Source organism: Thalassophryne amazonica, chromosome 3 (assembly GCF_902500255.1).
Source record: "Thalassophryne amazonica chromosome 3, fThaAma1.1, whole genome shotgun sequence".
Lineage (NCBI taxonomy): Eukaryota > Metazoa > Chordata > Actinopteri > Batrachoidiformes > Batrachoididae > Thalassophryne > Thalassophryne amazonica.
This window is the reverse complement of record NC_047105.1, coordinates 69197589-69216083: the sequence shown is the minus strand read 5'-3', so window position 1 is coordinate 69216083 and position 18495 is coordinate 69197589. Positions and strand designations below refer to the sequence as shown.

Here is an 18495-nt window from a genome sequence, read left to right as displayed (position 1 = left end):
AAATAAATTTTTTTTGCACTTTGTCACATGTTATCAATCAACGGTGTTATTAAAGATTTGTTTGGGAGCTAACCGGCTGTGCTATTCGTCTGCTTGACCCTGCATGCCAATACAGACTCGGATGTGCGTGTCATTTCATTACAATTTGACTATGACTGTTCTCACCATCCTTTGCTTCAGCTTATCTGAGATTTTTCTTGGCCTGCCATTTCAGGCCTTAACTAGTACTGTGCCTGTGGTCTTCCATTTCCTCACAGTAGAAACTGACAGCTGAAATCTCTGAGATAGCTTTTGTATCCTTCCCCTAAACCATGATGTTGAACAATCTTTGTTCTCAGGTCATTTTTGAGTTTTTTTTTTTTAGAGGCTCCCATGTTGCCACTCATTAGAAGAGGTGCAAAGAGGGGAAACATTTGCAAATGGCTACCTTAAATGCCCTTTCTCGTGATTTTTATTCACCTGTGTAAGGAGGTCAAGGGTCAATGAGCTTACCAAACCAATTTTGTGTTCCAGTAATTAGTGCTAAGTCTATTCAAATCAGTAAAATGACAAGGGTGACCAAATTTATGCACCTGCCTAATTTTGTTTAAATAATTATTGCACACTTTCTGTAAATATTAGGAACTTCATTTCACTTCTCAAATATCAGTGTGTTTGTCTGCTATATGATATATACACACATCTTCAACTGCTTAGTCCAATGAAGGGTCGCGGGGGCTGGAGCCTATCCTAGCAGTCATAGAGTGCGAGGTGGGTTACACCCAGGACGCCAGTCTGTCCTACATGATATATTTAACTGAAATTTCTGATCCAGACAACTGATGATTTATAAAGGAAAATCATGAAAATTATCAGGGGTGCCCAAACCTTTGCATACAACTGTATTTATAGCTGCACAGCTCTATTTATTTATACAACCCCAATTCTATTGAAGTTGGGACATTGTGTAAAATGTAAATAAAAACAGAATACAATTTGCAAATCCTCTTCAACCTATATTCAATTGAATACACCACAAAGACAAGATATTTAATGTTAATGTTTTTGTGCAAATATTTGCTCATTTTGAAATGGATGCCTGCAACACATTTCAAAAAAGCTGGGACAGTGGTATGTTTACCACTGTTACATCACCTTTCCTTCTAACAACACTCAATAAGGATTTGGGAACTGAGGACACTAATTGTTGAAGCTTTGTAAGTTGAATTCTTTGCCATTCTTGGTTGATGTACTACTTCAGTTGTTCAACACTCCGGGGTCTCTGTTGTCATATTTTGCACTTCATAATGTGCCACACATTTGCAATGGGCGACAGGTCTGGACTGCAGGCAGGCCAGTCTAGTACCCGCACTCTTTTACTACGAAACCACGCTGTTGTAATACGTGCAGAATGTGGCTTGTCTTGCTGTGTCTTGCTGAAATAAGCAGGGACATCCGTCTGTTTTTGAAATATTGCAGGCAGCCATTTCAAAATGAGCAAATATTTGCACAAAAACAAAGTTTATCAGTTTGTACATTAAATATCTTGTCTTTTGGTGTATTCAATTGTATATAGGTTGAAGAGGATTTGCAAATCATTGTTTTCTGTTTTTATTTACAAGTCCCTGGGGTCGGGGTAGGGAGCAAGTGACTAGCTCCTCGTACAGAGGCCCTCCAAGCAACTCGGTCCAGCGAGTCAGTGCTGGCCAGGTTGCAGACTTTCATGTCGGCCTTGACACAGTCAGACCAGGTCTTCTTGGGTCTTCCTCATCCTCTTCAACCAGGCATAGTCATACTTGTGATGATGTTGATGGCCGAATCAGCATGCATGGCATGGCCGTACCAGCGGAGGCGTCGGGAGTGCAGTACAGTGGTCACGTCTGCTAGCCCTAGCCTGATGAGGAGCGAGTCAATGGGGACATCATCTGATGTCTTCACACCGCACATCCACCTCACCATCGCTCGGTCGTTACGCTGCAGTCATTGCAGGTCCTCAGCATTTGGCACCCAGGTCTCGCTTGCATACAACAGCGCTGAGTGCATACAGGCGGTGTACAACCTTCCTCGCATCTTGGGTGACATGCTTGGAGGTGAGGATGGGGAGCAGTTTCTTGAACTTGCCCCAAGCACACCTGCATCTGGTGATGACGGCCAATTCATGTCGCCGAGGTAGCAGAAGCTTGGCTCTGCATTCAGCATGCTGCCGTCCACATCGACTTTAGTGAACAGGCGGCTGTCGATTGGGTGAGCCTCGCCACGGCAGCGAGGACAGATGTACTCAGGATCAGGGGTGATGGCTCTACCGCAGGTTTTGTTGCACTTGTTGTGGACCCACGTTGCAGAGGGTGCACAGGATGGCGTTGGCCAGGACTCCCTTACGGCAGACGCAGGGGAACTTTCCGGAATCCTAAGTTGGTCCATTGCAGCACCAGACACCATGAACACAGGTCTTTATTTATTTAGTTAGTTAGTTATAGCTGCACAGCATTATTTATTCATTTATTTATAGCTATGCAGTTATAATTTTTTATTTATTCATAGCTGCACAGTTCTATTTATTTATATCTGCACAGCTCTTTATTTATAGCTGCACAGCTCCCAGACAACATCAAATGTTTACATGCGGTGTCAGGGCAGTGCAGCAGAAAAAACTCCAAGTGAATAAATAAGCTGAGCGTGCCATATAACCACTTATTTGAATCTCGATTGTGCTGTTATTTGATTTGGCATGTGTTTGAACCATTGAAAAGTTACAGTTTTATTGATGTCTGTTGGTGACGGGCATTAAATTCCATTAAGACTTTAAAGTGGGGCTGGGCATATGACTTAAAATTCATATCACGATATAAATTTAATCCCTTCATGGTAACGGTATATATCACGATACAAATGTAAGTGTAAAAGTTATAATGAAAGTGTTTCTGAATCGGTCATATATTCCCTTTGCAAAGCCAAGTTGATTAAAATAAACAAACAAATAAATAAATAAAAAACAACAAAAAACAAAAACAGATATAATTAATTTTGAGCACCTGATTCTCTGACTTGTATTTTTCTGCATTGGAATAATGTAATTTCGCCATTCTTGTTTCTGTCCAGCAGGAGGCAGTGTTAGTTTGTCTGCTTTTGGTGGCGTTTTGTCCAGAAAGACGCCAGAGACCACCACGTGGGTTGATGATCCTGATTGGCTTATGTCATGGGATTCCACCAATGATAGTGCGGAAGGCGTGGTTTTTTTTTTGTTTTGTTTTGTTTTTCTCTGCTCTCCTGCCCCCAGATGAAGCTCTCGGCGCAGTTAAATGAGGAAATGTGAGACTTTTTACTGCAGCTTTCTGCAAATACGACCATAAAATTCACAAAAAACATTGCAGAAATTATTAATCATAATTCAGGTTATAGTACGCCTATTAACATAGTTTAAAACTTGTATAATGGTTGAAGCATGCACTTTTAAAATGCATTGAAACAAGAGACTGAGTGTGGTGAATTTAATGGTACAGTTGCTTAAATCGTTCACGGGAATTTACATAACCAAATTCAGTCAGGCAACTTCAGAGGGTTAAAAAACTTGGTGGAGATGGAGCCTGTGACCAAAGCACTGACTGCAGACTTTTCCAGCCTTTCAGAGTCACTGAGGAAGATACGATGACGTCATCAACAAGCATTACCACGATTAGTCGGTGGAGTCTAAATCTCTACCATCAGCCAAATTTATACCATGAAACGGTTATATTATCGCGCACCCCTACTTTAAAGCCAAGATGATCAGTTTTGCACTTCAAGTATTCTATGACATCAAGAAGGAAGATAAACTCGCTTGTCGTGTGAAATAGTGGACGCTTAGTCAACTTAGTCATATATTTGAACTGCATGTTCCAGACACATTTACCATTGAGAACTGTAGTCTTTGTATTTCTTAAAGATGGATGTAAATGAAGTATAAGACATATCCAATGAGTTGTATTATTTGTATAAATAATCCTTTTTTTGTCCAGTTAATTATGGACTCTGAAAATGGAGGAAATGTGTATCAAAATTAATGTCATTCCGAAATGGTTTATATGAGACTTTTGTTAAACCTCTTGAAATGAAGCTACATGTCGACACTATAAGCACATCTTGATCATTTTGTTTCAGCTTCATTGTGTTTGCGCACAGGGGCAATTGTTAAAAAAAAATTGTGCCACTGCCCAAATACTTATGGACCAGACTTGATGCAGATTTTTTTCCCCCCCACACTTGAAGCACTCTCATCTCTCTTGTTTGCTTTGCTTCTCCAGACGGCAACCTTGCGCCCATATCTGAATGCTGTGCGAGCCACTTTGCAGGCTGCCCTCTGCCTGGAGAATTTCTCCTCCCAAGTAGTGGAGAGACACAATAAGCCAGAAGTGGAAGTACGGTCAGTGTTTTATCACATCCTTAAGGGTAGTATCTCACTGGGCTGCGACTGTTGGGGAGTAGTTGGAGACACAAATTTTTGAGAAGACACGTGAAGTGGCGACAGTTTTTCAGTTGGAATGTCACTGAACTGGTACTTATGACACATTAGTGCATGTTGCTTGAATGTGGACCAAATGTCATGGACTGGTGGTGAAAATTGGGCCAAAAATTGTTAGTAGTCTGCATACATACATAGCGTGCTGCATTCTTATGAATGTTGAACGCCACTAGTGCAGCCCAGGGATTTGTGCTTGAATGCCGTGTGGCACTCATGGATGTCAAGCACCACTCACAGTTGAAATGAGGACACGCTTGTGAACAAAATGCTCAGGATCGCTGTGAACTGCTATTATGTGAAAAGAGGCTGTGGAAATATACCACACTGTAGCTACAGAAGCCACAGCCCTGTAAATAATAGAATAAAAGAAATAATAATAATAAATAAATAAATAAAAAAGCCTAGCGTGGCTCTACAGAGAAGGAAAAAACATGAAAACTGTGGACAGCACACTGATCGACGTGCAGAATGATGTCCAGGAGCTGCATCTTGTCAATATTGTTGTTCATGTTGGTCATTTCCTCCCCAGAATGACCAATATATGATCCTCCTCTCCTCAGGCTTCGGGATCAGCCTAAAGTGCTCCTTGAGGGACAGGAATGGCTAAGCGTCCGTGATGCAGGATCGCTGGAAAGGTGTTGTCCAGCCCGTTAACTGCCTGCATGGCCTGGCCAATGCACTGGCTTACTTCCATTGTGGTCCTCAGTAATAATAAAAATAGAGGATAAATCATGATCGCACAGCTCTTCTGCCGCAGGACAGGCGTTGTTTAGCCAACCTTCCCTGTGTGTAGGGTGGTTGTAGCCGGCACAACAACTTATTTGCATTGCAGTTCTCCAAAAAAAAAAATAGGATAAATCACGCTTGGACAGCTCTACTGCCGCAGGACAGGTGTCGTCCAGCCTGTACCTGCATGCATGGTGGGTTGAAGCTGGTGCAGCATCATTAAAATCATTTCCATGGTCCCAAAAAAAAAAAAAAAATAGATAAAACAGAATAAATCCAGATCGCATAATGCCTCTGTTGCCTTACAGGTGTCCTACAGTCCGCTGACCCTGCCTGCTGCCTGGCTGCTGAACTCACTCGGCCAGTTCCAGAAGCACAGTTCCTGTCTGATCATATAAAAGGAAAAGGATGTCATCAATCCCTCACAACTTCTCACATGTTGCGCACTTTCTGACTCATGAAAACTACATTGAGAAGGGTTCGAGATGCCCACGAGGACTCTGTGACTGGAGAGAACATTTGTCACTGCAAATTTTGGAGCAGTTCAAAATTCAACCAATGCCCTGTGACTCATGTGAGGAGTATGCAAACCCTTGTGTACGTTTCGAGGAATTTTGTGAATTCCCCCATTCACACTCTGACGTGACGTGACCCAGTGAGATAATACCCTAAGTAGTCTGCTGAATTAAATAAACATTGAAGTGGGTCGATTTTGGGGGGGGGCTGTTATATTGCAGAAGTTTAACTTGTTTTTTTCCACCCACTTCAGGAGTAGTAAAGAGCTGCTCCTCCAGCCTGTTATCATCAGCCGTAATGATAAGGAGAAGGTTCTCATCGAAGGCTCCATCAACTCTGTCAGAGTCAGCATTGCTGTCAAGCAGGTCAGTCCGATTTGCATCGGGACAGTGAGGGTACAGTGCCCCCCAAAAGTATTGGAACACTTGGTATTTCACACGTTAATTTGTTTATGCAATTTCAAATACAACAACAACAACAAAAATTCAAAAAATAAAAATTTCTAAAATCATTTTCCTTAAACTCAAACTGAAAGCAAATCTCTACAACTTGATAGAAATTACAACCCCTGACAAAAATTATGGAATCACCGGCCTTGGAGGATGTTCATTCAGTTGTTTAATTTTGTACAAAAAAAGCAGATCACAGACATGACACAAAACTAAAGTAATTTCAAATGGCAACTTTCTGGCTTTAAGAAACACTATAAGAAATCAGGAAAAAAAATTGTGGCAGTCAGTAATGGTTACTTTTTTAGACCAAGCAGAGGGAAAAAATATGGAATCACTCAATTCTGAGGAAAAATTATGGAATCATGAAAAACAAAAGAACGCTCCAACACATCACTATTATTTTGTTGCACCACCTCTGGCTTTTATAACAGCTTGCAGTCTCTGAGGCATGGACTTAATGAGTGACAAACAGTACTCTTCATCAATCTGGCTCCAACTTTCTCTGATTGCTGTTGCCAGATCAGCTTTGCAGGTTGGAGCCTTGTCATGGACCATTTTCTTCAACTTCCACCAAAGATTTTCAATTGGATTAATATCCGGACTATTTGCAGGCCATGACATTGACCCTATGTGTCTTTTTGCAAGGAATGTTTTCACAGTTTTTGCTCTATGGCAAGATGCATGATCATCTTGAAAAATGATTTCATCATCCCCAAACATCCTTTCAATTGATGGGATAAGAAAAGTGTCCAAAATATCAACGTAAACTTGCGCATTTATTGATGATGTAATGACAGCCATCTCCCCAGTGCCTTTACCTGACATGCAGCCCCATATCATCAATGACTGTGGAAATTTACATGTTCTCTTCAGGCAGTCATCTTTATAAATCTCAGTGGAATGGCACCAAACAAAAGTTCCAGCATCATCACCTTGCTCTTTGTTTTTATTACATGGTGAATTTATGTGTGAGAGTGTGTGTGGTTGAATGGATGTGTGATTATCAGTGTTTATTTGTTATGACAGCTCTATGTAACCTTAAAAGTAAAATTATAGCAAGAATATTGGATGAATTTTATGTCAGTTAAAAAAGGATTTAAAATAGCTCATTTGAATGTGTGCAGTTTAAGGAATAAAGTGAATGAAGTTTTTAATTTAATACAGGAGTATAATTTACATGTATTTGCATTGTCAGAAACCCATTTGGACTCAACTATTAACAGCTCCTCTTTAAGTATATATGGATATAATTTTTATAGATTAGATCGAAATTTAAATGGTGGAGGAGTAGCTTGTTATGTTCAAAGCCACATTCCAGTTAAAATCCGAAATGATCTTAATATTCAAGGAATTTGAAATTATGTGGATTCAGTTACAATTACCTCATTTAAAACCTGTGCTGCTTGGGTGTCAGTAAATACACTAGAATAAATGTAAAAGCTGATGGAACCTGTTCAGCAACTCTAATTGATTTAATGTTTACAAATGTTCCAGAATTATGCACTGAGGCAGTTTCTGTTCCTGTTGGTTGCAGTGACCACAATTTAACTGCAATTATAAGGAAAACAAAAGTACCTAAACCTGGTCAAAAATTTATTAGTAAACAAATTCTTAAGCATTTTAACAAGGATGACTTTGTTATAGATGTACAAAGCATAAACTGGTCAGAAGTAACACAAGAACAGGACCCAAGTAAAGCTGTGGAGATTTTCAATACTTTACTGACACAAGTTATGGATAAACATGCTCCTATAAGAAAGCGAGCTGTAAGAAATATCTCTGCTCCATGGTTAGATCAAGAACTTAAGGAATATATGGCCGAAAGAGATAAAACCAAAAAGGAAGCACTGGAAAGTAATAATCTAGTACAGTGGAATAAATATCGTAAACTAAGAAATTATGTGACTAAATTGAATCAAAGGAAAAAACGTTTATATTACCAGAGTAATATTGGAGATGCAAAATGTGATCCTGCAAAAGTGTGGGGAATATTAAATGCGATATTAGGGAAGAAAAAAATAACAGCTACATATTTAGAATCAAATGGTGTTTATTTAACTACGCCAAAAGATATTGCAAATTATTTGAGTCAGTTTTTTAAAGATAAAATTGAGAAATTAAGAAATGCCATGGGACCAGTACACGATGAAAATATTTCTTATAAATTAATAAGAAAGTATATTATGAGGGAGAAAGAAAGCAAATTTAAGTTTAATAAAGTCACACAAAATCAGATTAAAGAATTGCTCCTAAAAAGTAAGGATAAACCAGCTGGTATTGATAACCTTGAAACTAAATTAATAAAAATGGTGGCTCATATAATTGACTTACCAGTCTCTCACATAATAAATTTAAGTTTAACTAAAGGTATTTTTCCCACACAGTGGAAAACTGGAAAAATAATTCCTCTTATTAAAAACTACAAGGAACCATTATCAGGTAAAAAATAGTAGACCAATAAGTTTATTACCTATGTTAAGTAAAATTATGGAAAAGGTGGCATATGACCAAATCCAATTATATTTTTCAGTTAATGGGCTAAATACTATTTATCAGCATGCATATAAAAAAGGTTATTCCACTTCAACTGCACTCACTCAAATAACAGATTATTGGCTACATGAAATTGATAATAAAAATCTCATAGGCACTGTATTTTTAGATTTAAGTGCAGCTTTTGATGTGTTGGATCACAATATTTTATTGAATAAATTGAGCTGCTATGGATTTGAGTCATCGGCTTTAAAATGGATTAAACGTTATTTAAGTAATCGAGACTATAAAGTTTTTTTCAGTGGTAGCTATTCTGAGATTGAGGTAATGAGTTGTGGAGTGCCCCAGGGCAGTTGTCTGGGACCCCTGTTATTTTCTATATTCACCATTGATTTTTCACTTGTATTAAAACATGCAACTATGGTAATATATGCAGATGACACAACATTGTATGCATCTGCACCGACTGTAGAACAACTCAGTAACATCTTAAATGACAAGTTGGCAGTAGTGGCACAGTGGATTCAAAGTAATAAGTTAGTAATTAATGCAGAGAAAACTAAATGTATGTTACTTGGATCACAATATATGTTAAAAATAAATAAACAAAAATTACATTTAAAGTTAAAGGAAACTAAAGTTGAACAGATAGAAGAAACAAAATTATTAGGTGTAATAGTAGACTTTAAATTATCATGGACTAGTCACATAAATTATATGTTGCAGAAAATGGGTCGCAGTATGGGTATGATCAGACACTGCAGAAAATGTATTCCACAGCATTTAACCAAACAGTTAGTTCAATCATTAGTGCTCTCCCAGATGGACTATGCTTCTGTGGTTTGGTCAAATACAACTGAAAATAATTTGCACAGGTTACAGGTTGCCCAGAACAAAGCGGCACGAATTGTGTTGAGTTGTCCGTATAGAACCAGTGTAACATCAATGCACAGTGAACTGGCCTGGCTAATGGTAAAATGCAGACTGAAATATTTTTTGTTAACATTTATTAGAAATGTTATTATAACCAATAGTCCAGAAATTATTTTTAGTAAATTGTTATTTTTCTCTGACGTTTATAATTATGTAACTCATCAAAGCAGCAACACAAGAGGTTTGCTCCCTGTGTGTAGAACGGGTCAAATGCAATGCACTGTTGTTTATCGTGCCATGGTCGCCTGGAATGCACTGCCTACTTTTTTGGTGTCAGAAACAAACAAAAAGTTGTTTCAGAAGAAGTTAAAACTTTTCCTATTCACATAATGATCTAATGTATATATATGTTTGTGTTTTTTACTGTTATTATGAACTTCTAATTATGATTATAATGTTTATGTGTATGTATGTGCATATATGCATGTGTGTGTGTGTGTATGTATATTTATATTTATTTTTAATTTTATATTTTTTTGTACATTTTTCAAATGAGCTGTACTTTTTCTTGCATGTTACGTTATTCAGTTTTGATTTTAATGGAAGTGGAAATTCATGAGTTTAGAGTTAACAATGGGCTTTCATACTTAAGGAGTGTGTGTGTGTGTATTGAAAAATGAATGTAATGAATTTTAAAGGACCCCAGGAAGAATAGCTACTGATTTTCAGTGGCTAATGGGGATCTTAATAAACTAACTAACTAACCTTGCCCAATGCAGATTTGAGGTTCATCACTGAATATGACTTTCATCCAGTCATCCACAGTCCATGATTGCTTTTCCTTAGCCCATTGTAACCTTGTTTTTTTCTGTTTAGGTGTTAATGATGGCTTTCGTTTAGCTTTTCTGTATGTAAATCCCATTTCCTTTAGGTGGTTTCTTACAGTTCGGTCACAGACGTTGACTCCAGTTTCCTCCCATTCATTCCTCATTTGTTTTGTTGTGCATTTTCAATTTTTGAGACATATTGCTTTAAGTTTTCTGTCTTAACGCTTTGATGTCTTCCTTGGTCTACCAGTATGTTTGCCTTTAACAACCTTCCCATGTTGTTTGTATTTGGTCCAGAGTTTAGACACAGCTGACTGTGAACAACCAACATCTTTTGCAACATTGCATGATGATTTACCCTCTTTTAAGAGTTTGATAATCCTCTCCTTTGTTTCAATTGACATCTCTTGTGTTGGAGCCATGATTCATGTCAGTCCACTTGGTGCAACAGCTCTCCAAGGTGTGATCACTCCTTTTAGATGCAGACTAACGAGCAGATCTGATTTGATGCAGGTGTTAGTTTTGGGGATGAAAATTTACAAGGTGATTCCATAATTTATTCCTCAGAATTGAGTGAGTCCATATTTTTTTCCCTCTGCTTGGTCTAAAAAAGTAACCGTTACTGACTGCCACAATTATTTTTTCCTGAATTTCTTATAGCGTTTCTTAAAGCCAGAAAGTTGCCATTTGAAATGACTTTAGTTTTGTGTCATGTCTGTGATCTGCTTTTTTTCTACAAAATTAAACAACTGAATGAACATCCTCCGAGGCCAGTGATTCCATAATTATTGCCAGGGGTTGTAGTTAAAAAATATAAAATCCAAGGTGATGGGATGCATAAGTAATGAAACTCTTTGGATTTTCTTTCACCAAAACATCAAATCTAGGTTGCATCTCAGATGTACCTTCTGGCCAATTGTAGCTGAATTTTCAGGTCTTCTTTTAAGAAAATCCTCCTCTGTACCACTTCATCATGAAGCTGTATAACTAGGGATACAAAATGCAAAACTTACACTGTGCACTATTTCTCCAATCAAAGCCACAGAAGCCTATAACTTCTTCTGGGTTGTCTGGGTGTCTTGGTGGCTTTTCTCACTCTTCTCCTTCTTGCACACTCACTCAGTTTTTGAGAACTGTCTACTCCACACGGACTTACCATAGAGTGTCATACTGTTTGTATTTCTTCATAACTGATGTAAATAAAGTTCAAGACATATTCAGTGACTTGGAAATGTTCATGTAAACATCTCCTGACTTGTCTGAAGAAAACTGGCAATAAAACTGATTATTTATGTGTATTATACCAAAGTCAGTGGTGGGCACAGCTAACCAAAAAGTTAGTTTCAGTAACCGCTAATCTGCTAACTGAAAAGTTAACTTTTATGACGCTAAACCAAAGCACAAGTTACAGCTAACCACTAACTTTTAATACTGTCGGCTACTGATAAGTCAGTTCCAACTTTAAGCACTGCCAAGGCTTCTGAGTAAAATCAAAGCTATCACAAACACAGAAACGAACGAGACAGAACTTGTCTTATTAAGTAGTCAGATGGCTGTGAGCTCAGACCTCCCCCAGCAGTAGAGAGCAGAGCAGGCTGGCTGCTGTTAACTGCAAAAAAGAAAGAAAAAAAAAAGTCATTTACTTTCAACATGCAAAAAGTCAGTGTGGAGGAGACATGAAACTCAATTCACTTTTCACTCATGGGGGAGCAACAGCAGCCGGTCTATCCACCTTATTCCTGAGGGCACTGCTGTAGAAGTGATTAAAGGTGCAACTTCCCGTTAGACACCGGAAGTAGCAGTGAGCCATTGTTTTGTAGCGGTTTTTGTTTCCCTGGCCGGCTTGTTTTAAAGTGGATTGTTTTCTAAACAATGATCAGCTCCTGCAACATCTAAAAAATGTCCTTGCATAACTCAGGAACATGTTAAATGGAATAAATGGACTGCATTTATATAGCGCTTTTCCATCTGCATCAGACGCTCAAAGCGCTTTACAATTATGCCTCACATTCACCCCGATGTCAGGGTGCTACCATACAAGGCGCTCACTACACACCGGGAGCAATAGGGGATTAAAGGCCTTGCCCAAGGGCCCTTAGTGATTTTTCCAGTCAGGCGGGGATTTGAACCCATGATCTTCTGGACTCAAGCCCAACATCTTAACCACTAGACCATCACCTCATGTTGTGCTGATTGTGGTTGTACCAACCAGACGAAGTTAAATTCTCCGGCTACAACAGCGATGTTTTGAAAGTGCAGCTGGACTGAGAGAGTTTCCACCACCCACCGAGAGATGAGGAACCCAGAAAGATGTGGCTGAAAAAACTCAACTTGAAAAGACCACCTAAAACGTTATCTGTGTGCTCTTTTCACTTTATTGGCAAAAAGCCCACAGAGGAACGCCTTAGTTTGTGGCTGGGATGTGACAGACCACTGGAGGAATTAACAAGGATTAACAGCAGCATCACCAAATTAACAGGTATGATTTCATGTGTCTGGAGGACAAATCACTGTAATATTAGCAACAACATGTATGACCCTTTTCTGAACAGTTAAAATGTAATGTGCTTTTGGAATGCCATCATTTTAGTACAGACATAAAATGTTCAACAATGCAGTATTTTAATCTTAAACTGAATTTAATATTGTACAGTAGTATTCAGAATAATAGTAGTGCTATGTGACTAAAAAGATTAATCCAGGTTTTGAGTATATTTCTTATTGTTACATGGGAAACAAAGTACCAGTAGATTCAGTAGATTCTCACAAATCAAACAAGGCCAAGCATTCATGATATGCACACTCTTAAGGCTATGAAATTGGGCTATTAGTAAAAAAAAAAAAGTAGAAAAAGGGGGTGTTCACAATAATAGTAGTGTGGCATTCAATCAGTGAGTTCGTCAATTTTGTGGAACAAACAGGTGTGAATCAGGTGTCCCATATGTAAGGATGAAGCCAGCACCTGTTGAACATGCTTTTCTCTTTGAAAGCCTGAGGAAAATGGGACATTCAAGACATTGTTCAGAAGAACAGCGTAGTTTGATTAAAAAGTTGATTGGAGAGGGGAAAACCTATATGCAGGTGCAAAAAATTATAGGCTCTTCATCTACAATGATCTCCAATGCTTTAAAATGGACAAAAAAAACAGACGCGTGGAAGAAAATGGAAAACAACCATCAAAATGGATAGAAGAATAACCAGAAGGGCAAAGGCTCACCCATTGATCAGCTCCAGGATGATCAAAGACAGTCTGGAGTTACCTGTAAGTGCTGTGACAGTTAGAAGACGCCTGTGTGAAGCTAATTCATTTGCAAGAATCCCCCGCAAAGTCCCTCTGTTAAGTAAAAGACGTGCAGAAGAGGTTACAATTTGCCAAAGAGCACATCAACTGGCCTAAAGAGAAATGGAGGAATATTTTGTGGACTGATGAGTAAAATTGTTCTTTTTGGGTCCAAGGGCCGCAGTTTGTGAGACGACCCCAAAACTCTGAATTCAAGCCACAGTTCACAATGACCTGAATAATACAAAACACTGTGATGATTTAAACCTTTAAAGTGGCAGTCGACCGCGATCAGGTGTGATCTGAGTGAAGTGCTGTGTGATCTGTCGGTGCGATCACCAATAGCCACGGCACTCTAAATGTTTAAACAGCGCATTAATCAGGCGTGATCACACTGATTGATCGATCAGGTCATCTGATGATCACACCACAGTGATGGTGCTTTAAAAGTTTGAATCATCACAGCGCTTCTGTGTGATCAGAGTGCGACATGAGAAATGCACCTGCGGCAGAAAAAACACAGAGGGACTTGCTTTAAAATGCTGCGTTTCCAGACAAAATTAAATGATTTTCTGAGGTCATTTTCAAAAATCAGCTTCATGTGGATTCATGTCCATCTGTAATGGTGAATTGGTCTGAAATAAACAGGTCAGACTTTATATTTTTTCAGTGTGCGAATGAAATAGTTGTTCTACATACAGACTGCAGCTTTCAGCCAATCAGTGACCAGCATTAATGGACAGATGAGTAAATTACAAGAAACGTCTGCCAACAATCACATAATTAACCTACAACTTATGTCCAGCATGTGCGGGACGTATGAGTTACAAGCTGGCAACAACAACATAACGTGACGAAGCCAAATGAATTGCAAAACACAATAAATCAATAACACTAATGTCACGGCCCTCCCCTGCCTGTTGTGGGAGGCTCCCCACGGCAGGCAGGGGTGGAGCTGCTTGAGTGGTGGCACCTGTGCTGTTGACAACACTGTTAAACTAAGTTGAACCACAATAACATTTAAAACCTAAACCGCAAACTCCCATGGTGCATTGCAGCACATCTATTGTTTACTGGTTAGCTAAAATCGCTAATTTCTAAAAAAATTATTTGTCCTGTCAAGTTTCTGTTTATGCAGTGTTCATCCTTGACCCAAAGTACATAAGCATACCAAATGGCAAATTTCAGCTCTCCCTGGTTTCGCCGTGATCAAAGCCATACACACGCGACGCGCACAGAGACCAGTTGGCTATTATAATATAGATAAAAATATCTTCACTTGCATCAATTGAGGTTAAAAAAAATTACATTTCTTATGTCTGTACTCAAGACCAACATTCCTTTTTTTTGTTTTGTGAATATGATTGTGGCAGGACAGTGGTAATGAAATATGAAATGTGTTTATGTGGTAGGACAAGTGGATGTGTTTAGGGTACTTTCTTTTTTAGGAAAGAAAATATTTTATACAATTGATAATCTCCCGGTCATGCTACCTTTCTGTGTCCCAGTCCACCTAGTTGTAAATGGGTACAGACTTGGTTGGGAAATAATCTGTGATGGACTGGTGTCCCTTCCAGGGGAGTTAGAGACCCTCATCCCCTTCACGCTACAATTTCTGATAAACATCAGTACCAGTAACCCTCTGGGCCTGTGTAGGTCTTCTGCGATTTTAACCAGCATCTCATTATCGTTCTCTCCTGTTTTGTAACATGATGAGACTTTCCTTCCAAGTGAATTTTTATTTCTTTACTTATTTATTTATTGTGATGCGTTGTCTGTATTGCATGAAGTGAAATGGGAACGTGGCTTTGTCAGCCACGTTCCACAAGTGCATGAAACAAGCACCAGCTGCTCATTTCGTAATTGAATGTCACTTTAGTAACACAAACTCTGAGGTCTTGGTGTTCTCTGTCCGTCACTACTTATCTGGATAACTGATGAAAAGATTGAAACTGAACCTGTAATTCTGTGATTTCTTTGCTGCTGCAGGCAGATGAGATTGAGAAGATTCTGTGCCACAAATTCATGCGTTTCATGATGATGAGAGCAGAAAACTTCTTCATCCTTAGGAGGAAACCAGTGGAGGTACAGGACAGACATTTGCAGAGTTGAACATCAATTTTTGCTGCTTTTAGAGAGAGTCTCTGAAAAGGACCTTTACTCAGAATTTAAATGTGTTGTCCTTTATGATTGTCCACATAATTGACAACCAAATTGGCTTTGTGTTGAAACCTAGTTCTTAAACAATATCTTTATTTATGTGGTATAACCAAGCTCCAATTCTGCTATACAAATGCAAATGCAGAAATGGAAAATTGTCATTTCTTGAATGTCCAGGAAAACCCATGTTAAAATGTCAAAATTTAGAGCAGAAATAAACATGTTTACAGCCTGGTACATAAAATGGTACTGTAAGCCATAAAGTTATGAATGATTAGTAGCGGGGTCACTTTGAGTGACAGGTAGTGTGTGCCACTAAGCTGAGCCCAGAGCTAGTGTGCCTTGATAGAATAGTGTCAACTCAGAACATGGTGCCATTATGGGCCCAACTGCGCTGAACTACTGAATGAACCTTTAATGTTTTCAACATTTTTAAAACTCTTTTAACTACATACAGCAACACATCAAGGTATAGGTACAATCAAAATAAATATAAAAATATTTAAGCTATCAAATTTACATAAATTTACAATTTATAATGATTTATTTAATTGAGTTAAAGCCTGATTTATCCAGCTGCTGCTCTTTAACTCTGAGTCATGCAATGACGTGTGTGACAGTTTTAAAGTTTTCAGTCTCTGGATTATACTTTATTCTGGACCAATTTGACCCTCAACAAGTTTTTCTTTCCACAATCATCACCTCCAATTCAAAGGTAAGCTGTACAATTTCCTCTTTTACTGACTTCATGTTGTAAATGTGTGGACTTTTCTGATCCATTTATCAGCATGCACACCACAAATACTATTAGAATATGATGGCAGACGAAGGATTGAAAGCAGCAAAGTGTCAAATCACAGCCTTTTGTGTCTGATTTAACAGGTGCACGTCAGGCTGCGGCTCCAAGTCTGAGCACAGTGTGAAAAAAATAAACGGTCGGGCTTTTAATCACGGAAATGACTCCGGTCCCACATGCGAGGGGTTTTAATGGAAATACATTGCGATCGGACGGGACATTTTATCCAATGCGATGCAATCATGAAAACCACTGACCAGACCACAAATACATGCATTAATTAAACACTGAGACCAAGCATAGCCTCTTAGCTTTAGTGTGTATGGTAACTCTGAGATGGGGGTGTGTTCAGGCTTCATTCGTCCTGCCCAGGTCACACACGACCATGTTCGCACACCTCAATACCCATTTGTGGGTTGGCCAGGAGTTAGGTGGAGTAATGCCGTGTTAAATTGCAGCTTAGAAGTCATTAATTCCAAGTCTGTATTTTTGACATCCAATCTAAATTTTTCTTCATGTTTTGATTTGGAATAGAATGTGCAGTGTTTGCAATGCGTGTGTATGGAAATTAAAGCTATTATAAGGGTTTTGAGCTTTATTCGCTTTTTAGAGCAAACAGCATGCCCGTCTTCACTTAGCGCGATATCTCAAGAAACAGTCGACCAATTTCATTCATATTTATCATAAAAGTGTACTTGGGTGATCTCAGACACTTTGTATTACCAATTTGTGAAGACGGGGGATATGTCATCTGCTGATGACTCGTTTAAACACACTATTATTTTGAACACAACTACCAAATTTATTTTTTTTTTATTTTTTTTTTTTAAGTTTAGTGTTTGGGAAAATCTGAGATCAAATGCAGTTATTTTAAGTGTCTTAGACATGCCTAAAAACCTTTCATTACATATTAACTGGAAGTTTCAGTGGGTTCCTGTTCAGAGGACACCTGACTATTACCATATGATAATGCAGACCATTTTATTGCATAATCAAAATTCTGAGCATTTGGATCAATTCTTCATATTCAGACACTCATGCAAACCTTTCCTTTACGGAAATGCTGAAACAATCAGTGGATTCTTGTTCATACTCACCCTATTATCATATGAAATGTCAAATCATTTTACTGCAGAATGTTGAAAAAAATTGTCAAAGTGACCCCTAACATAGAAATGTGTACAGGCAAAGAGGAAATCATTTATTTCAGTTGAGACTGAAAGGTAAGGTTTTGATGAGTATTTAAATATGAGGGATTGATAAGAATCATCTCTTCGTCCGGAGTCTTGCAACTGCAGTTCCGCCAAAACTGGTTTTCGGGTTTCAATGAAACTTCACATAACAGTAACACACTGTGAAGATGTGCACGAATTAACTAATTCAAGTCTGGTGTCTCCAGAGGGCGATAAATGGTCTTGTTTTTTTTTTTCCTTAATATGCATTTCTCAGTTGCATGTATAAACAGACCTGTTAGGTTCATGTGTATAATATTTGTAATGTCTTTATATTTTTTCTCGACAGGGCTATGACATCAGTTTTCTTATTACCAACTTCCACACAGAACAGATGTACAAATATAAACTGGTGGACTTTGTCATTCATTTCATGGAGGAAATAGATAAGGAGATCAGTGAAATGAAGCTGTCAGTAAACGCCAGGGCTCGAATTGTTGCTGAGGAGTTCCTAAAAAATGTAGGTTATTCATAGTTTTCTTTTTACCATTGCTTGGATTTTTATATATATATATATATATATATATATATATATATATATATATATATATATATATATATATATATATATATATATATATATATATAAACAGATCCATGTCAATCACACATTTGAAATATATACTTACTTTAATACTGAAATAGAGTAACTAATAGAATCAC

The 18495-nt window shown here is 38.3% G+C and overlaps 1 protein-coding gene across 1 annotated transcript in view; it reads left to right on the top strand.

The window, feature by feature from the left end:
• arpc4 (actin related protein 2/3 complex, subunit 4) overlaps positions 1-18495 on the top strand; it is a 31401-nt gene that overhangs the window by 12640 nt on the left and 266 nt on the right. The window contains exons 2-5 of the mRNA XM_034166645.1: positions 4260-4378; positions 5973-6084; positions 15634-15729; positions 18122-18292. Coding sequence (XP_034022536.1) covers positions 4260-4378; positions 5973-6084; positions 15634-15729; positions 18122-18292 — 498 coding nt within the window. The remainder of the gene's footprint in view (positions 1-4259; positions 4379-5972; positions 6085-15633; positions 15730-18121; positions 18293-18495) is intronic.